The sequence below is a fragment of the Ornithodoros turicata genome, chromosome 1 (assembly GCF_037126465.1).
Source record: "Ornithodoros turicata isolate Travis chromosome 1, ASM3712646v1, whole genome shotgun sequence".
In the NCBI taxonomy this organism is placed as follows: Eukaryota; Metazoa; Arthropoda; class Arachnida; order Ixodida; family Argasidae; genus Ornithodoros; species Ornithodoros turicata.
Window position 1 is genome coordinate 56,233,341 of NC_088201.1, and position 22,409 is coordinate 56,255,749.

General features: G+C 41.9%; 1 protein-coding gene across 1 annotated transcript in view; it reads right to left on the reverse strand.

The window, feature by feature from the left end:
- Positions 1–489: 489 nt before the first annotated feature.
- Positions 490–22,409, reverse strand: part of LOC135392867 (anillin-like) — a 36,737-nt gene continuing 14,817 nt past the window's right edge. Inside the window, exons 9-20 of the mRNA XM_064623564.1 lie at positions 20,318–20,442; positions 17,732–18,017; positions 15,385–15,520; positions 13,699–13,860; positions 12,920–13,098; positions 12,341–12,391; positions 9,351–9,417; positions 6,231–6,328; positions 5,389–5,475; positions 4,487–4,594; positions 3,026–3,283; positions 490–1,656 (exon numbers count right to left, since the gene is read on the reverse strand). Of these exons, the coding sequence (XP_064479634.1) occupies positions 3,071–3,283; positions 4,487–4,594; positions 5,389–5,475; positions 6,231–6,328; positions 9,351–9,417; positions 12,341–12,391; positions 12,920–13,098; positions 13,699–13,860; positions 15,385–15,520; positions 17,732–18,017; positions 20,318–20,442 (1,512 nt within the window). The 3' untranslated portion in view covers positions 490–1,656; positions 3,026–3,070. The remainder of the gene's footprint in view (positions 1,657–3,025; positions 3,284–4,486; positions 4,595–5,388; positions 5,476–6,230; positions 6,329–9,350; positions 9,418–12,340; positions 12,392–12,919; positions 13,099–13,698; positions 13,861–15,384; positions 15,521–17,731; positions 18,018–20,317; positions 20,443–22,409) is intronic.

Genomic DNA, 22,409 nt, shown 5'->3' on the forward strand with positions numbered 1-22,409 from the left:
AAGTCCTCCATTTACGAACGATTTTCTTTGAACATTAATTATTCATAAATTTAGGGTTGACTAACTTACGACGCAAGAGAGCTATGATCACGAGCGATACCACGAGCTGGGATCAGCGGATCAATTGTAGCCACCCGAGAACCCTTTAACGAGTGCTAAAACCCCCGCACACAAGCAAAACAGTCCAAAGGACACCATACCGACTCACAGAAGCCAGATCATCAAGGGTACACTGTACATACTTTGGCAGTATATGTGGTGCCACGATGAAAACTATCCTGATTTAGGTGCACAAGAGTCTCAAATATATAACGTGAAGTAGTATCCACAAAAGTAGCCCGAAAAAGTTGCCATTGCCCAAATTTTGGCACCACTAGTCACAAAGTAGCCAAATCTGGCACCCCTGATCTGGCAGTTATCACTATAAGCCTGGGGCATCAACATGGAGCCTATACGTAGACATGGGTTTACATAGTTATGAATAGATTTATTGGACATTTTCAACTTTAATGGTTCATAAAAATGCACGGGAAGCTGTCGCAGCAAAACCTAAACTCCAAAACTTGCCGCCGTCAAAAGTGGAAGCTAAAAAAAAAAAAAATTATAGATAACCTCTGCAGAACATTATTAAAACTTGCAGAGTGCCATTAATGACACAAAGCCTGGTTACCAAATGAAAATATAAAAACTCCTGTGTATTCCACATGATCGATTCTCTTTATGCCTACCTCATTGACAGCTACAGTCTCTCTAAAAAATGTGAAAATGGTGATATGAGAGCAACCACTCTCATATCATCATTACGATCACTTGTTCTGCCACTCTTATATAGCTGCAGTGTGTCTGCAACCCAAACTGTCTTTGTCAATACATGTCTGTTGTGTGGTACATCTTGGTGTCACTAGTATTTCTGCTTGTGAAAACTTCCTGGCCTCAGATCATACGATGACAGCTCGTTTTCGTTTTTTCCACCTACCTGTGATTTTGCAATTCACCAGCATCTAATACTGATAAAATTTGCCCAGGTGATCATAATGTACAACGTCAACTTGTTTTCTTTGTCTGGTACGCTTTCCTCCCCTTCCTGCGTGTCCTTCAAGCAAGAGGTTATTTCTTGCCTAAAAGAGCATTTAGCTTCCCATGTCCTGTCTCCTTTTGTGATCACAGTTCTGCATGTTCGTATGTTTGTTAAAATGATTACGTGTCAGTAGTACCTTGCTTTCCATGTTGATTCTCACTGAATGAAATATTGTGTATCCCTCTTTTCTGTAGAGGATATTGCATGTTTGCAATTTGTTAATACAATGCAATCAATGTTTATTACAGGGTACATAATATGCATTATTCTTGTACCCTGCTAAAGTGAGTGTCAATACAAAGGCCCTTGCATGTATTCTTGGGCGCAATTAAAATGCTATTAACATAAAACAGGCACTAAAACATACATAGTCACCTACAGGCAGTAATAAAATCGGTAAATGAACATAAAAAGAGCGAATGACTATAGTAAAACCTATTCACAAAATCCTTAAAAGTTGCAATCACATTGCTAAAATGCCCCGGTATAATATGAGCCGCGGCAGGTATATATCTTAAGTACGAGGTCCATGTAGGCTGAGTGCACTTCCTTTTCACGTCATTTTTCTTGTCTGGCCCCTGTAAGGACACAAGGTGCAAAATGAGTGAGTTGTTGTGGATGAAATAAGGTGACAGGAAGATGCTCGAGTTATGCAGTCGTCTCTGTCCCTCGAAAGAACAGAATGAGGCTCGTGCCCCATTCCTCTGCCTCTTTATTGGCCTGCTGGAACCTTAAATTTCTCGCACACGAAAAATTGTATGTCATTCACAAATTATGGAAAGATCTGTAAAGCATTAAAGGGACGCTAAAGTGCAAAAATTTTGCAGACTTTCGTATTTTCTTAGACACCATTTTAAAAACAACGTGGAAGCAAAATTTTTGTGGTCATATACCAGATCAGAGCATGCTCAACAAATATAGACAACATGAAACTCAGCCGCTGTAGTTGACTGGGAACGGGTGTAGTTCTTTGCAAATTGTGTGAAGCCATCTTTTTTGTTGCCAAGAATAAATAAACTCTAAAAACACCTCTAAGTCACCAGATCAGAGCATGCTCAACAAATATAGACAACATGAAACTCAGCCGCTGCAGTTGACTGGGAACGGGTGTAGTTCTTTGCAAATTGTGTGAAGCCATCTTTTTTGTTGCCAAGAATAAATAAACTCTAAAAACACCTCTAAGTCAATAATTTCTAATATATATTTTTTATTTTCTTATTATTTGATGTCGCTATTTTTTTTTATGGCACCTCAAACATCAAGTTAGTGCCAGAGCAAAACCGAATTAGTTCCCCAAATTCGTTCACCAGTCAATGTCATTTGCTGGAAATGACATACAATTTCCCATGTGATAAGGGTGTTATTCAAGTAAAAGAGTCTGCGCTATGCCACAAACAAACGTGAGAAGTCCCTTACAGCAAATTTTTGTGACAAGCAACTTGACAGTGGCGACAGCCGCCTGTTTTAAATGCAAATGGCAAGAGGCGGTTGCAGACTTTGCATAATTTTCCCGCAGTTTCTTTAATAGTTACGTTAGTTAGTTAGTTCTTTAGTAACTCTGTGGTCTATTCAAGGTTAAATTAACGATGCAAACTGTAATCTGATAAGCCAAACTCATGTAATTCCGTAATTCACTGATGGAAAGCTCAATGAACCTTCTACAATTTTCAGGTTTCAATTTCAGCTGCAATGAAGGTCTGGGAGCACAAATTTTCACGGTACCTCCCCCCCATTTTTTTTATATGACTACATTTTGTACGAATATACTAGGAGTAGCCAGCTAATACAGGTGTCACGCCCCAACAAAGACGAAAATCCTGGGCAACTCCCTGCCTGGGAGCATCGTGTCTCCTCCACTGTGTTAATGAGCAGCCATACTTTGGAGGATGCTGTTTACCATAGAAGCATAGCAAATACTCCACAGGTGAACGCCAATTTTATACGTACCGGCACGTCAGACGGGCTGGACGACCACTAATGATGACACAGCGCCTAGGAGCTTCCTCCTCCCCAATGGCAAAGTGCTGCAAGGGCATCCGTCAGAACATTACACCACTGCTGCCGCTCCTCTCTGGTGTCTGCTGCCAAGAGTCGTCGCCCTCCGCGACGCTCATCGAGGGCAAATGAGTGAGGTCGGGCACACTCATCACGTGACGCAGGTCGTGCACTTATGCATTCACTCAGCTCAAGGTAGCCAATCGGTTCCTGATATAAATGGCAAAAATGAGGTCGGTGAAACACCAGCAAAGCCTGGAAATGTGACAGTGCTGAGTGCATTTACTGAGCTCCTTGTGATAACAAGAATCTCGCAACATTATAAAATTGCTGGAAACACAGGAATACACGAGTGTTTATAAGTGCTCAACGCCGCCATACTAGAACTGCACAGCTGTTTTGGCCCTGTTGGGCTGGTATGGCGGCGTTGAGCACTTATAAACACACATTAAACGTGCAGCCAAAGAGCTTCGGCTACTTTTCTTCCTTGAATACACAAGGTGGTTCATGTGACATGAGGAAAACTCTGTACTAGCACAACTATTTTTTCCCAGGAACATGTGGCGAGGAGTATTTTTTTTTTAGAAAGCTTGTGCCATGTACTACAAGTCATTTGGTGAACTTTTGAGTTTGAGAAACATAACATTGTGTTCTGGAGTATGAAATATGCCTAGTTAGAGTAGCAGGTTTCTTTTTCAGAGTCAAGGAAGTGCATTTTAGGTTCACCTTAAAATACAGTGCAAAATATGCACCCCAACGAAATGGTAATGGTTGAAAAAAGCACAACTACTAGGCTGTGCTCTGTTAACCACCAGTTTCAGAGGAAAAAGCACCGTTCCGTCACTTCATGTTTCATTCTCACTGCTGCTAGAGATGACGGTATTGCTTTATCCTTAGTGCCGTTATCAAAAGTAGCATTGAGAAGGAAACTGCCACTTCTCACAGTATTCTGTTACATAAACTACCTCGTTATAAAAATCAAGCTGTTGAAAAATGTGCACATTTTTACCGAGAACTTGCAACCAGTTTATGAAGTATCTAGAGCTCTTGCGAATTCGCACTGAATAGCCTTATGTAACACATTAGGTTAATGTTTCTCACCGGATGTGAGCTGCACCTACGTCAAAGTGCCAGACCTGTGGTGCAAACTCCACAGCCTCTGAAGAAAATCTAAAGTTCTGTATACTACAATACACAACTGTTTACTGAATGCACAGTACCTGAAGGCACCATGTGTTGCCATGTGTTTACCTAGCCAAATATCTTGCCAAAACTACACAATAACTGTATTTGCAGCACATTACGCAAGGTAGCTTTTTGCCTTATTTCTAAAATAATAATTCAAGACATGGAAGCTTCTATTATGGTTTTGTGAACGGTATTTGTGGAGAAGGCCCAAAGTCAAAATCTTACACGCTGTCCTTCATCTTCAGGATAGCTCCAGCAGTTGATTCGTGGTCCTCGCAGCACACACCAGCGCCGGTGCCAGGCCCCAAAACCACGTACCTCCTCAAACATGGACTGCAAATTATAAGTAAGTTACATGGTATTATTAATATTACCGGTTTTTAAATTAATATAGGGTACATACTATACTTAACTTACTTATAACAGTATTATTATTGTTACAGTAAGCCACAGGGAGTTCTGTATAAACCCACATTATGTACAAAAATGACACAGTATGAATCTGCATGCGTGCAGAACCCTAGTGGTGTTTGCCCTGAGATAAAGATGACAAACGGCCATTTTGAGATTTGCTTAAACGCAATAGACAAAATCCGGAAGCTTATGAGTGACATAGAGGGAGCAAAATTGCTGGCTATAATTCAGTTATGAATAATTAGATGCCAAATCTATTCAAATATTTGCACGGTCACCAAAAGCATCACAGCAAATTGTAGTGTCCATATGGTAATGTTTCTATTATTGCCTATATTTGGTAGGTTGATCACAAAAGTCGAAATTCGAGCGAAGAAGTCCGCATTAATGAAAGATGTTCCATCTCGAGTTACAAGTTGTAAACAATGTAAGTGCTAACAATGTCACATTACTTTAAATTTCTCTCCAGGGCAAGCATTAGACTGCACTGCCATAAAATGCCACAATCCACTGAAAAAAAAAAAAAAAAAAAAAAAAAAAAAAAAAAAAAAAAAAAAAGAAAACTGCTCGCATAATAGAGGTGTGTGGTTCCACCTTACTTTGCACTCTTGTTACTTGTAGCTTTGCCATGGTCATGATTGAGCATTGATGAATGTTCTTTGAAGCAAAATTGTATGAAGTGCTCAGTCAACCACCAGCTGTTGCCCACTTACCAGAAATCCCTTGAAGTGATAGTCATGTTCAACTGTGAGCTTCACTTGCATCAGCAGTGTGCCCTCTAGTGGAGAGTTTGCAGGAACCTAATAAAGCAAAAGGAACAATGAACTCTTCATTAAACATTAAGTGTACACACACATTTCTTTGTTTTGATGCAGTACAAATATCTCCTGATTATTCTTTTCTCTCTTTTTTTTGTTGAACACAGCTGTTCAATACTGATGCTTGTACTTATAATGACTACTAAGAATATTCTAAAAGCGATAAAACCCCAGTGCAGGGGACACGGACAGATGTTTATTGCTTTTAGAATGTACCACCAAACAGCCCGGTTTTTATCGCATTTTTACTAAGAGTACTTATGCCTTGAAGAAGCTAACTATTTGAAAGACTTCTAGCTCTTACGAAAGAACCCAGAAATAGCTGAAATAGCAAAGGAAGGAAAAATTCTTAGTAGCTTTTGACAGGGGTTCAATATTATGCAGCATTTGGACAAGTACGTCGAACACATGAAAATCTGCATTGTACCCATTAGAACACCGAATTATATCAATGTAAAAGTAACCTAAAGACATTTGAGACAACACAGTTGCTTTCATTTTGTTAATTCACATACTTCATGCTAACATTTGATCACAGTAAGCAGTGTTGGACATTAATGATGAAAGCAGGGAGACACGGAAAAAACAACAGACACAGACCAGCACTCGACTACAACTGACATTTAATAACAAAGACTCCCGCCATGGGCTAGCCTCCTAAATCCCCTTTATCGTAATAAGCAGTGCTCATCAGAGCATTCCAATGAAGTAACAGTTTGACACATTTCACAATTTACCTTGTCTAGAAGAAAGCTCCTGTGGTTGCAGTTTGAGCGGCTCAACACCAGAGATCCAACAAGACCAAAGCTTGGAGTACGTATGCTGTTCTTCACCACTGCAAAATTTACGCAAAATATGTAGGGTCACAAAAGGATATGGCACAGGGTACAGCGTATTATGTTATTTAGGGTATTTTGGAAGCAATTATAAATCTTTAAAGGGGGTGCATAGAGAAACTCAGTAGAGCCTGCGAATATTCAAAATCTTGAATTCGAATCGGATAGGTAATGCTATTCGAACAGCATTCGCAGGCAAGTTTGAGTAATCACAATTTGCAAATACCGTATTTTCCGGATTCTAACGCGCACTTTTTTTCGGAAAAAAAAATCGGCCTACAATCACGCGCGCGTTAGAATCAAGTGCAAGCAATTCACGAAGAGCCACGTGGTCAGGCACGTGGTGTATCTTGAACAGCCTAAAACCACGCCGCTGTGTTCGTCAACGCAGTACTGCCGATAGTGATGATAGTGCATAGCCCGGTCATTCTCGCGACGCTAATCTGAATCTTAACCGATGAAGCAAAAGGGTATTCACTACAAGGCTTCGTTCAAGCGACGGGTGATTGCCTATGCGGAAACAGAGGACAACTGTGCAGCATCAAGGAGATTTTCTGTGCCGGAGACCAAAGTCCGCGACTGGAGAAAACAGAAAGTGCAGATTCTGGCTTCGAAGTTGACGCGCAAAGGATACAATGGACCGAAGCACGGTACACGGCATGGGGCAGCGTATAACGACTGGCTGATCGATGGGGATCACTTCGTGACACTTGGAGGAAGGATGAAGCGTGCTTCGCTTCAAAATGTATCGTCATGGATTAATGATGCGTGGAGAAGCCTTCCCCAGACAATGGTTCAGAACGCACCAAAAAAATGCGGTATCTCAAACGCACTTGACGGGACGGAGGACGATTGTCTGTGGAGTGTGGACTGTGAGCAGCGACAAAGAAACTTCTGACGACGTTAGCGACGATAGCAATGCCGAATAAACACTTGTTCACTGTTTGCCCAGGGGTGCATTTTCAACTTTTTTTTTGCGGCGAAGTCGTAAAAATCTCCTGCGTGTTAGAATCCGGAAAATACGGTTTTCTCTGAATAATTCTGAAACGAAGCCTAGCACCTTCGTTGTCACACTTCCACGTCAGCAATGCCGACGAGACCAAGGCGGCCGCAAAAAAATTGTGTATAGTAAAACATGTTGCGTAGTAAGAGTGGCAACGTGTTGAATTTTATACTGAAATGTACACATGTAATAACACGTTGCATTTTATCCATGACTGTGCAACATTGAGCAGTCCTTTCCTTCACTCGCACTATCATGGTGTTGGAAAATATGGAAACATTGAATAGGGTGCTTCCAGGTGCAAAGAGACACGTTGAAAATAACTGAAACTGTGAAGAAAGGGGACGCTAAAGCTCAAAAAATGATTGATATCAACATCCAGCCATTCGCTTTCATCAAAGATTGCGGATTTCGCAAACTAATGGCTGGAGCTATCCCAGATTACACTCTACCTTCAGGAACAGCCCTTTCTTGAGTTACTATACTGAGCCGAAGGAATAAAGTACAAGAAGAGATACAGAAAGCCCTTGAGGTCAGCATGGAAAGCACGTCTTTCACATCGGACATCTATCAGTCACATCGGGGTCAAGTGAGTGGTTCCACTACCTGACTGGAAATACTGTTCATTCACAGAGAGCTTCAATCAGCCAACAGCATGTACAAAAACCAGCTTTTCTGCAGAACAACTTTTAGTTGTGCTCACAATATGTTCTTATAAGGGTCCACGCAAAACTCCCACAAGTGATTGGAGGGTTTTCTGTGATTGTATTATCGGTCACAACAGGTCCTGCTGTACATTGTGCAGTGCCAATAAACGTATTCAACCCTTCGAGAGTTGTGCACAGTAAAAGAGGGAAATATTTGCAGATTGTAAAAAGTACAGAATGTACAAATGCCAAGAAATGAATTAGAGGATATACATGCCAGGAATGTAACATGTGTTCCAATATCTGTACTAGATGAGCTTCTCTTATTTTATTCTGGCTGAAAAGCTGTAGGCTCACCCATTAGGAGCAGCAGTTCTTTTAATGGGCACAAAGTTATGCAATTTTTCAAAGTGAGATGTTCAAAATATTCCAATGCGGTTTGAAACTGAAATAAACAATTCGAATTAGATTTGCAGTGTCTGTGAGATATTAGCATTTGATTAAATTTAGAAATTTAGTTATTCGCACAGCTCTAAAATTTACAAAAATTTAGCGTCTTCGGCTGAGGGGGAAAAATGCTGGGAATCCGGCTCAAGCTGAACTATTACACAGCAGTAGACTGAGCTGTGCGAGCAGTAAATGTGTGCAGAAACACAGCATTTAGGTCTCCCGTCAACCACGGTGTATCTCAGTGAAGCTACACTCGCAAAAATTTGCCATAAATGTATTCTCGCATGCATTCATTTCGAAGCAAGCAGACACTGACAACTTTTGAAGCCTCTTATGCTAGGTATTTTGAACAGAGGCTTCGCCAAAAATCCAAGTGTTTGCCTCTGACGAAAAATTCGGACTGATTTTGTAGCAAAAAGTTTGATGAAAGTCTTAAAATAAATAAATAAATAAATAAGAAGGAAAAAACTGGTCACTGACTATATCTATTTACTGAAGATATAGCGCTTATTATGCACTACATGGGGCATCTGTAAAACGAGATCCAATTTACCACTTTAATGGCCCCCCCATCTGTAAGCAGCACATTAGAGTCACGAAGATGATGGCCCTTTTATCTCAGAAGTGCTTTAATTGTTGTTGAATGTTATGGTCTTCACCAGTTACATTTTACCATATAGTATTGAGTTTTCCCAACGTTTACAAGGAAGTATGTGATGTGATAGCATGTTATCGTTTAGCGCAGCTTGGGATTCAATGACATGTGTCCTGCAGTACCGCACACAAGTGCAAAAGCAGGGCACACCTGAATAAAGATGTGCTTTCAGTACGAAGTTCTCACAGCATGAAGGTTGCACACGTCTTTGCCAAGCATGTTGCAATTTATTAGAATGGTTCAAGTATGAAATCTGCATCACTCACCAGGTGATACTAAATGCTTTGAACTGAGCTTCTTGGATTTTGGAGTCAACTTCAGCTTTGTGCTCTCCTACAACAGAAATGAGAACAAAACACGGATGCAGTGAGGCGCTCATTGCATGCACAATGGAGAACATTAAACTTCATGCATCGAGTATTACTTGTACCGGAATATTGTTGTGAGTGCAATTTATTGTAGCACTATTTTAGTATGCATTTAGCACACTTTTGCAACATTTACACTACTGGACATTGATTTCACAGTCACTAGAACTTCATATCGTTGTTCCACCCACGTCCTGAACTCGACGATGTATGCTTGATCAACATCAAGTCTATCAAGGAAGGGCTTGGTTCCACTGGCAGCACTGACAATTCCAGGTATCCTGGCGGTAAGCTAGTACTGGTACATAACAGGAAACCCAGAGGCACAGAGACAACAACACACAACAAATCGTCTGAGGACCCACTCTGGATTTGCTGTGTGTGTTTTTCCTTGTCTCTGTGCCTCGCAGCACCATATTATGTATGAAGCTTCAGAGTGCCAGAATTTTGACCCAGATGAGCTCCATGGTACAGCCGCACAGAACATGCGTCGTGAAATTAAAGTCCTGAGAAATATTCCCTAAACGTTCTAACTAGCAGATTTTGCGAATTGTTAAAGGAAGATCGTGCTATAAAAAAAAAAAAAAAAAAGTGGATCTCATACCGAACACAAGCCACGGACTGATACTGGGCGCAAACACAAACCACCTCGATACCGAATACATCCTTTGTGCCCTTTTTGCATGAGTACTGAGGTGACACCCAAAATATTTTTCGCTGCGGCGTGCTCTGCAACAAATAAAATGAGCTCCTGCGAAAGAACGATGAGTGCAGGTGACCTACAGGGCGAGCGCGAGGCCTCTGTTCTGCCCACCTTTCAAAAATCCTCTCCTCATGAAAAGAGCAAATCGCAGAACGAGAGCACGTCGCGACGTATCATGATCCCCGGCACGTGATCCGTGACGCACAGCGGCACAGCTCAAACATGTATAAGCGACAAGTGAGCAAAGAAAAAGAGGCTCGGGACCTTTTCCACGTCACACAAGGATCATGTCGGCCGTCCACGGCTGCTTTCTCAGACTGTTTTTGTAAATATGACTGCGCAGCTATAATACACCACAGAGCGGAAATATTTTGCATGGTGACTCCTGCTGGACAACATGACAGATGAGGCACGGTTTCGAGCCATGTTAAATATCACCTCATTGCTCCTTTAATTCGTATATGATAACAATAGCAAACCGAAATGCAGAGAGGAGAAACCAGAGCTCCCTACTGCAGCAATTTGTCTGGAGGAGGATACTGTGAGTCACTGCCTCATGACTGTGGCGGCATCCCCTTAGAGTTTTGCATTCTCCCTTGCGTTTTGAGTAGGGGTATGCGAATATTCGAATTCTCGAATTCGAATCGAATATCAAACGCTCGAACTATTCGATTCGCGAATCGAATATCCAATATTCGATTTTTCGAATATTAGACTATTCCACGAATATGAGCGACACAACCCGAAAGTGGGCTTCACCTGATGCTTCCGTGCATGAGGTGAAGCCATCTTTACGAAATTGCTCTTGCTGCAGGACCAACACACAAGGGGCGGCGCCCAACACACCAACACAAGGGGCGGCGCCCCTCCCACATGCAGTTTAGCGGTGCCGACGAGGGACTTTGATTTGATGTTTGTGAGGTTGCCTTTAAAAAGTTAGGACTCTCGAATAATGACTACAGCCCACGAACAGGAAGGGCGTCTTAAAGATGTCCTTTACATCTAAAATTTCAGTAGTGCAACTTCCTAGGACGAGTGCAAAGAAACTAAAGGGTGTTCATGGCTAAGCTGAGGCAGGATGCCAATTCGTTTGTTTCACAAATGGCCTGTGGTTGTGTGAAAAAATTACAGCCTCATCCGTATAACATGCTACTGCCTGACCAAATTTTGAAATGAAGGTAACCACTCCAGTACTCCAGTAAGCGTAGGCTCACCTGAAAAGCAGGAAGCACTCTCATGTAAAATTAAAGAGTAGGGGCTTTAAACAGAAGAATTGCATGTCTCTCTTGTGACAGTTAATGCCAGAAAAATTACACTAAAGCCATGGGCTACAAAATGGAAACTTTTAGTGCGAAAGTCACATATTGCAAATTTTGCACGAATATTCGATATTCGATTTGGTATTCGGAATTTTTTCCCTCATTCGATTCGATATTCGATTCGACTTAACATATTCGGATTCGCACACCCCTAGTTTTGAGTGAAGCAAAAGGATGCTGCAGGTAGTCTTCGTTTCCGTCATGTAGCGAGGTCTGCTGCGGCAACCACTTATGCAACATATCGACCCAACCATTGTGGTATCACTTTCAATGGGATAGAAATGAATATGTTTTAGAACAAAGGTTGTTATCTTCCGAAACACAAGTAGGACAAAAGCAGTAGTGCCGGGAAAAGGCCCGGTAATGTGAGCCCAGTGTTGCTTTCAGACGCCTCTTGCTTCACAGAGGTGGCACACCCATTTCATAATAAATTCATTTGAGTAAAATGTGCGCACATTTCGAGGGAGAGATATTTCGTACACATGTTCCTGACTGCCAAAAGGTTACAAATGTACCACAACTTTTGTAGTGATTTTGTGGTGAAGTCCCATTTAAGACAGGGAAATAGACCACTTTTACAGTATGCAGAAGATGCACAGGTGACATATACTTTCTAGTTTGTTACTGTGTGAAAGGAGTTTATAATGTGCTAGGGCAAATTTCCTCTCAAGCAATATTCATTTGGTGATTGATTGATTTTTCAACTTTATTTTCATTGAAAAGCTAGAATAGCATGTGTAGAACCACAACATTCAAGCCTGTAATGTAATTCCTCAAGTGGAAAATCACATCTTCTTAATCCACCAAGTTCAAATTCAAGTTCAAGTTTGTAGAGCAATAGTGAATAGCAATAGTGATATACTGACCTTTCGGATGTGATACTTCTGGTCATGAGGCACAGTCTCTTTCTGCGTTTGCTAAAATCCCAGATAATAAAAATATCATTACACTGAATCCAAATATGGTCATACTGCAATGTTTACAGGAGCAATACTAGTACAGTAGAGTGGAAACTGTTCATAGTCCGAACACTTAGTCAAATACAGGATAGGGTTTAATGGGAATGATCAGTCTTCCATTGCATTCACTGCGTGTACTTCCATACTACATATAATCACCGCTGTAAACATCTGGGTTTCAAGAACAGCTTGAGTCAATGAGGTGTTCCTAGAAGTCAACATTATGTGACTTCTTGGCTGTTGCCTATATACAGCATTTTTATCCTGTGTTAAGGGCTTAAATAAGTACATAGAAATAATACAGAAAGATATATAAATCAGTTCTGGGAATTTCTGTGAGGATAACCATAAATAGTCTCCACCACATTCCAGTGTCTTCTTTGTCTGGGTAATGTTACAAACATGCACATTATTAAAATCACCAGACACATGTCGCATCCCAGTAGAACGGATAAATCTGTTAAATTTGTCTTTTGTATTACTTACCAAGGCATAGACAAGGAAAGACACCCTGAAGTCTGGAGCCAACTCCCGGAGAGCCATGTGATTGCTGAAGCAGAGGGAGCCACGTGACACCACTGAATCCTCGGATGTAGACAAGAGCTGAGTGGCACGTAGCTGACCTCCCTCTCGTATCAGGCACACAAAATGATGAACATCCTCCCCTGTATCAATAACTTTCATGTCACCCAACTGCTGCTCCTATAGGCCCGCATCCCAGGGACAAACACATGCACAGCAAATTTCCCCTACAGTGGTAGTTCTGGGTTGAGAGAACATGAAATGCATGCAGTAAAAAATTGTAGTTGATATTTACACGTGATAATATTTCGTTTGCGCCACAAGGAAATGAGAAGACGAGTGGGAACTACAATTATAAGTAGAGCCTAAAGTTTTAGGGTTTAACCCGTTTTTTACCCAGATTGAAGGTTGCCTCTTTAGGGTGAAACCAGATTTTTACCCGGCATACTGCCGTCACTGTAACATCTGTAGGAATGCACAATAGCTTGTTTGGCAGCAAACGCAATTACATCACCGTTAGTACCACGCCAGTACAGTTCGTAATAGAGCCCAATTTCTCCCCAAATTTAGCATACTGGAAGTTTTTCTACCCGAATTCGCATGAATTTAGAGCACATGTTGATTTCCCCAATTTTTACTCCCCGAATTCGGGAAAAAAATTTCCCGCAAACTTCACGCTCTAATTATAAGTTGTTTTGTCCCAAGTGGTTGTTGAATACGTAGTTCGTATATAACAAGCCTACCTAATTTTCCTTGCAGCTGAGCAGCCAGGAACTGTCTCTTGAGTGGTAATTGCACCTCACCAAGGGTCAGGGTACCACCACCCATGGGAGTTGCAGGGGGTCCAAAGGCTCCCAGAGTCTTCAGACGTTCCACCTCACGCAGACATGCTTGTCTGCGTTGACCTATTGAGATCACAACCAGTCAAGTACTCTTTTTACTTGACAAACACCCCTAGGTTTCTGGAAAATACTGGATACTAAAACTAAAATACTAATAATAAATACTAAAATACTGGAAAATACTCTAGATACAACATGCGGGAAAAAAACAACAGAGGAACACTAAAACTCTGTGTGGCATGTCTTATAAAGGCTTAATTGAGTGGGATTTGTCTAGCAAAACTAATCAGATTCAGAAACGAACTTGAACATATTTGAATGATTTTTTTTTTATTTTTAAATTCTGCGTTAGCGCCGTGAAGCGACTGTGGCTATGAGCGGCATACAGACGTGGACAGATGAAGGGAGGACAGCAGGAAGGAGTGGGGGATCGGGAAGTTAGTATGCATCCTGGGCCGACTTCAGGGAGAACCGTGCCAACATTCATCTGGAAAGTCTGCCGGAAAACCCAGGAAAAACCTCCGAAAACAGCACAGCCGTAGGTACGATTTGAACCCACCACCTCCCAGTCATCAGCACGACCTTGGCTAGAACCAACGAGCGGACGCTTTTGCCCGCTTGGCTATGCCGCTGGTATATTTGAATGAAATTCATATGAAGGTTATATATTACCAAGGTCTGTTGGAAAAAGCAAGGCCAAGAGAATGCATGTTCGAAAAGTCATAAAGGCAGGTTCTTTCTCTCAATGTTGGAAAGACGGTTGAGAATTTGTGTATCAGTGTATACCAAGGCTCCAGTCACAATCTTTGCACATGCAAAGTATTGGTCTCCTATGTTATCCTGATAAAAGATTTTATGGACTGTCCATGTAGGAGGAAGAAAATGACAGAGAGAATAGGCATTTTCTGATTCTTTTGAGCACTTGTTTCGGTCTATCATGTCCTGCCCTTGCAGCAATGATTTGGCATTCATCATCAATTGGCCAAATGTAGTTCATGTTTTATGAAAAATTTATGATTGAAGCACAAGTCTATATGACATAGAGTGGCACGTGTGATGCAAATGCACAGCTCTATGGAAAAAGGAAAGAAAAAGAAATGCAATACAGTACGCTTAAAAATACACATGTTGCAAAGAATCAAACAATTGACATTTCACTGTACCAGGGCCATAGTGAGAGAGGCTGCTTAAGGTGCTTCAACATGGTCACAATTTAGTCTACCTGGTATGCATGACGGCTTTTGGACTTAGAGGGATTCGCCAAAGCATTCAATGTTTTTTTCTTTTCTTTTTGGATGTTGCACCATACCCTACCTCCATTGAAGCCACAGCCTCTATGGGAGGGAAAAAAAAGGAGAGAGAGAGAGAGAGAGAGAGAGAGAGAGAGAAAGGACCGTTCCTGGCTATACCACTACACTGCATGTGTATTGCGCTTGAAGATCTTCTATCCTACAGAAATATCTGCATAGTACTTCTCGGTGGACAAATAGAAATGTTCTTTAGTGGCTATGTGGAACTGTAATGTGAATTCTGCCAGCATGTAATATGACATACATAAGTAACCTTGAAACATAAAATTATTCATACTTGCGAGCAGCAGCAATCTTTCGCCTTCAACCTGTTCTGTGGAGCCCATGAACTCTGGAGTAGACCTGCACAGCCCAAGTGCCTGGCTTGCCTGTGCCATCACCACACCCTGGGCATCAGCTTCTTGCTGGAGGGCCTAAATTATAATAGCAATGCTTCAGGCAATGCCCTTCACCATAAAATAGTAGTAATCTTTGTCCAGTAGATCAAACTCCAGGTTCTTGATATCAGCCCTGTTCGGATGAGCCAGCAAATGATGCACCAAAACTTCGCAGAAATGTCGTTTCAAGTGCCACATAATGCCGACACAGCGTAATCTAAAGTGGTTATGACACATTGTTCCAGGATATCCTATATGAACGTCAAAGATGGCTATTTGCGTCATTGTGGAATTCCATTAAAAAATTTACAGCAAAGCAAGTTATAGACGAATAGAAAACTCGCACCGCAACTACTGAAACTTGTCAAGACTTTTTTTTATGCCTTGCCATGCCTCTGTTAAAATGCAACAAAGTAGATCAATGTACCTGAGAAATGAGAAAAGCAAACAAATAACCTAACCTGACTACCCCTCAAAACAATCACATGAAGCGCTTTGCCTGAGTGCACACTTCTATTCATTCGAAGACAAAAAGTCAGCAAGTCCCTTGTAAACAAGACTGGTGTAAACTGGTTCTACTTCGAAAATTGGCATGGCTACATGTAATTTCTTACATAACATAATGACTGGAGAAGTATAATTTTATGGGGCCTCTCATGTGGCACGAGACTGCGTGGGTTATATTTTGCTATTCTGTCACAAACCTTTGCTGTATGGGTTCTGGGTATGGGTATGGGTTATGAACTCAGAGGATAGAGGTCGCAAAATCACTTGCGCAATTCTGTGCATTCATTATAACAGAATTTGTTAAACGTGTGAGGTGGAGAGTGATGATGAAGGGTGATGAGGCCTGGCTAATGAGACTATATTTATTGATTATGACTAGGGTTCGGAAACCTGAGCTGTTTTTAGAATCCTGGGATTTCTAAACGTGAATCCCGGGAACCAGGGATGGAGGGGCGTAGTCAGGGGAGTTTAGGAGGTTCAAACCCCCAAAAATCGTCCCTTTGGTAGTGCATTTGGGAGAGGAAAACAAAGGCAAAATCCTCCCCAATATTTTTCTGGTACCATCCTGCTGGGATGGGATCGGGATTTTTGTGCAACTGTCCCCTTGAGGTCGTATAGGCTTGATTCCACTTGCACATCCAGGCTACTGCAATCAGCAATACAGTCTGCGTTTTCTTTACCTATTGATGCGTTTTGCTCTTCTCTCTTTTTGTTCTTCCTTAGTAACTTGTATAGTGTTCTGGTGTGGAGTTGCCAAGTCTAGTTTTCTGCGCCCACTTGTACAAATGTTGAGGATATTCCTCAATGGTGTCCTTGGTAGCTTTGGCCATGCTAGTAACGCTCAGGACAGTAGCACGTGCCCAAAGCACTACCGAAGCTACGGAGGACACCACTGAGGAATCTCCTCAATGTTCGTGCAAGTGGGTCCTGGAAAGGCTGTCTCCATTTGCTCATTTCCCTTTCGGCTCAACATACTGATGAAGATTTAAAAAAGAGAGAGCGAGAGGAGGATTTGCAACATCCTGTGCCTTAGAGATAGGAAGAATCATTGTGATATCACAGGAATTTTAATGCTACTTGATGGCTGTTCCTGTCTATGAGCTGTGTGGTCAGTTAAGTCAGCAGCCAATACATAACGCTCACATACAAATGTCAGGTAAAAACATTAACGTTATGGATGCCCAAAAAGATCGTGAAAAATTGCTATATGAACTTTCCTTTGAAAATGTGTAGTTTCTAGGAGTGTCTGAACGTAATGGTTCATGCACCTAACAATTCTGGCACGAGGCTGACCAGGACCTTTCCCAAATGTGATGCATCAGTGAATGGTACAAGTACCACTGGGGTGCTTGGGACACGTGACCAACAGAGTACAACAGACAAACACCGAGCACAGTTAACGCACATTCTGCTCAGTTTCACTTTCATGCCTCATGCAATATGTACATGACAGGTGATAAGAACTGAGGTGGAATTTTGCTGCAGTCTTTGTTCTAGATATTGGAAAAAAGAAAAGGAGCCTTTGGGAATGCAGCTTTATGTACAGACTCCCACTGTGAATTACATCAATGCGAAAAGAAGAAAAGATATCGTTTCTATGAATATTTTGACGTTGTCCGTAAAAAAATATCAATTCAGGAAATCGCATCCAGATTTTACGATATGTAGCAGCACAGGATACCTAAGGATCACACATATGCATACAGTGTGGGCCTCCTGAGTCAGATACCAGTTCCTCACCCGTATTTTGGCGTGCACATCCTGTTCCAAAGTAGCAGGCTCCCCCTCCCTTTGTGGTTGCTGTACTTGAGGAGTTGGAAACACTGCTGGAGTTGGAGCAGCAGAACATGGGGCGCTGAACTTCTGCTGTCTGCGGTACATGCTTAGGGTATGGGTCAACTCCTGCCCCTTCTCTGGTGGGGTTTTCTGATGGACACGGGGGCTACGTGACGTGCTCACGCTGGTCTTCTCTTCAGAAACGCTCTTAACAGGAGATGCCGGAAAAGAGCTGCTGGAGGACTCCGACCTGCGTCAGTTGTGTGTCCGATATTTTGTCTCGCATCATGAAGGAGAGTCACAAGTGCACTCTGTTAGCTGGACTAAAACAGCAAGTTTCGTTCAGTAATTTCTAATAGCCGGTTGATTCACTGCACATGTACGTAGCATACACTTGTAACAACACGTAGAAGATGCACACAACTGACAAATGAGAATAACAAGAACGAGGAAACATGTTATTATCGAAAACAAAGCACTGGTGCTGACAGTTGTACAGTCGACACGCATTAATATGACACTTTATGACCACTTTTTGGGGGCACCATTTGTTCCCAATGAAGGTCATGTATAAAGGCCCCTCGTTATTATCACAACTTGATAATCGGACTACGACCAACATTCCGGGGACGTACTGGGGAGAACACGTGTATTCTTCCCCCATTATTGTGACCGTCCACCACAGACCGAGTCATCCTCCTGACCCGCAAGTCCAGTGGTGCAGGGATAAGCGGTCCAGGGAGCGGTATGTATTCGCCATCAGCCGTGCAATTGAGTCAACGGAAAAGCTACATAATGGCAGCATTTTCCAAGCAGGCGCTTTCAACGGATTGCTTTCGTCGATAAATTGTAAATAAATTGTAAGGTTATAAATGATAAACTGTGTTGGTAAAATAAAATAAATTGAATTTAAAAGCTGCGCCTGCAACCTGATAAACTAAAAATTCGGGAGACTGACCGCAGCGCGACTGGGGGCCATTAATTTTGCGCCCTGGAAATAGCATTGCCACTGTATTGCGATTCCTCTACGTCATGAGTAGCCACTATCGGGTGGAGCTGCGACGTACTGTCATTGCTTCCGTGAACCACAATTGCGAAGACGCGTCGTCTCAGGGTCTCCAACATTGCTTTTTGCGCAGCCGCAGCCATTTCACCGACAATGGCAGTGGTCTTCATCCGTCCACACCTGTAGCGCTTCGCCTTGTCACATTTTGAGAACATCTTCCGGAACAGCGGTCACACATGGTCGCTTACGCTCCACTCCTGGTTGTGCTCAAATAGAAAACTCGTAAAAAGGCATTTGGCACGTATGAGGAACAAGTGGAGGTATTTCTTCTGTTTGGAGAGCGCTGTGTACTGTACGAGGCTGGACTGACGATAGGACGATAGAAACACGTGGTCTGCCGCAACCTCCAGCCATGGACGGTCATGCCGCGAAACACGTGCTACGGGCTGTCTAATTCTTCAGGGATACGTTTGCCCAACTTTTAAAAGAAAATGGGAGAAGAAAAGCCCAAGGCCCCGATTTTCTGGGAGATTCGAGGGCGCGTCCAAACAATCGGGAGAATGAACGAAATTCGGGAGCCTCCCGGATAACCCGGGAGAGTTGGCAGGTATGCTGTTGCCCTCTAGATGGTGTTGCCAATCGCACGTCAGTTTCATTTGTAGCGCGCATGCACTAAAAGAAGCGTGTTCTACAATTTACGTGGCATGCGAGTTTCGCCAATTTGCCAATTTATTTTGGTGTAATATAGCACCTTTGTTAGTAGCATGTAAGGACACTTTGAATTAGTGTGACTAGTGGGTCTTTTCTCCAAAGACGCACTATTGCTACACTTATGTGCAGTAGAGCATTATGCATTATGGAAATACATCATACTCAATATGAGTTTGGCTGTCCCAAGGAAAAAATCAACTACAACCATTATCTTACAAGATGCAGGATTATTATAAACTGGCTGCACAATATTCAAGCACTACCTCTGACACATACTTATTCTCCAACCCTCTAAAACGGAATACTAGATAATACGTAATCATGGAACACAGATCTTCTGTAAGAAATTAGCACGAGGGTTGGGCCACATTTGCCATCTCTGTGATGTATGTCACACAACTTTACATCAAAGTTATGGTGCAATTATAAAAAAAAAAAAGAAGTTATGGCATTGCCTTGGGTACCAAAATTTATCTCATCTCTATAGGTTCTGTCATTGTATAGCTTCTCAATGTAATGCCTCCGACTCTTGCTATGTCCGCTCTACACATGTCCAAGCTTAAGTCATTGCACATTTACAACTGCACTACACTGTTGCAAAATATGCGACAAAGTATAAATTGTGCACTATGCACCGTATTTCCCAAAAGGTTCAAGCTAAAATTAAGGAAGTACGTGGTACTTGGAAGGTGATGGCTGAAGTACTGCACGTGGTAAATGAGGTATACCTTGTGCCTTACTAAGCACCCTCAACTACATTTTTCATGCAACAGAACCTTCACATTGCAGCACATCGCTACAAGATACAGTATTAAAAAAAGTCAAGGGCTTACCCTAAGACGTCTTCAAGGGGAGGCAGGTCAGGGTAGAGCTTTGAGGCGGAGACACCCGAGGTACTCAAAAGTTCAACTTTCCCACCAATCAACTCTTCATTACTACTCTCACCGCTGTCACGTTCCTGAAAATACACAGGAGTAACCACAGGGGTGTCGTTTCCAGGCATCTGTACCACCTAAGGAGTGCAACATCAAAGGTGGTGTATGTACTGTTGGGGCACGTAAGAGACACATCAGTCTAAAATCTCTTTAAAACTGCTGTACACTTTATTTTAACTGAATTGACTTCGGTCCACACGGTGAGGCAACTCTTTATTCCATTTCACCACATTACCACCAGCAATGGGGTAGGGTATTGCCCCTGGCAATGAAGCTCCCGAATCATCATCATCATAATCAATTACCTAATGTCCTTTCACTGAATTGTGATATGTATACCTGAAACATGAAAGACTATACGGCACAAAAGATTATATGTACCATAAAATGCTGATGAAACAAATTCATTTCTTTCACATATCACTGTATTGCAGTAACCACTTCATTATCATTGTTGTTTTTAATCTGTGCACTTAGTAACAACAACAACTTTATTGGGAGATGATGAATGGAGAGTTTCATCGCCAGGGGCGATACTCTACCCCATTGCTGGAGGTGATGCAGGGAGTGGAATAATGGGCCCCTTCACAATAAGGACCGAAGTCCAACGGTATCCAGAAAGGTGAACAGAGCTTTGAGGGCAGAGCATTGGAGGGCTGGATGTGGCCAGGGACCAAGTAATTTTGTGAGAGAGAGAGGGCGAGAGTCCAGCTCGTTAAGGGATCTGGAGAGTACGGTTCGGGAAGGTTGGTAGTGTGGGCAATGGAGAAGAATGAATCTGTTGTACACATTCATATCCAGAATGTGTGCAACTCATTGTGGGGAGTTGCACACACCCCAGAATGAGTGTGCAACTCATTCTGGGTTATATTCAACCTAGGTATATGATATCGCATATCATATGTATTCATTAGCTATGATATGCAATTCATATCTAATGAATCACATTAGAAAGTGATTCATTATTTAATCATTAATTAAATAATGTTTGTGAATGAATTGTGATAAATAAAATGTGCTTTAAATGAATTGTGATATGTATACCTGAAACATGAAAGACTATACAGTACAATCTTGATGATACGAATCTCACGGGGTCGCGGAAAAAATTCGTATCATTCGAAATTCGTATCAAACGAATTAAACCAAAATAAAAATTGAGGCAAGAAAATAGACAGTGACTGTTCATTTTCCGTTACTGTCAATGAAAGAGGTCGGTTGTAACGCTTTTGTGCCTCCGTTTTTGGCCAATGCTGCCCAAATACGCGAGATGATTCAAAAGATGTAGCACGTGCTTTTCACCAGCGAGTCGCGCGGCAGTGTTCTAAAGCGAGCTTCTCCTAAAGCACGCAGGCGTTAGGTGAAGCCGACTTGCGGAATGGTGACGCGTATGACACAAAAGATTATGTGTACCATAAAATGCTGATGAAACATAAACTCATTTCTTTCAAATATCATTTTACTGCAGTGACCACTTCATTATCGTCGTTCTTTTTAATCCCTGCACTCATTATCTGCATTTCCAATTTATTGAAAACAGAGTTGCTGAAATGTCTATCTTTGTAAAAACATGAGGTCCCACCACCAGTCTTCACTAAGGGACCTCTTACTTTATATGTTTCCAGTTTTGTAACTTTCTTGTTCACATTGTATAATTAATGAAAATAAATAAATGTCAACTGAAAAGCCTTAGTACAGGTTTACAAAATGTGTGCTGAAGGCATTACAATACACCATCACCCTAGTGAATGTTGCACTAACAAAATAACCAGTTTGATTAACCAGTAAGTTTTGCATGATACTCAGTTTCATTTGAGTGATCTCTGAGTTTTATGGGGCACTGATTCATACACGTACCATAATGCCAGATGGGTTGACATGGCATGTCACCTACATTGTACACAGATGTGGAATTTGACACAGTGCACAGTGAAAGTGGTTGATAATGCAAACAAGAGGTTAAAACCATAGAGAAATCCCTTCATGAACT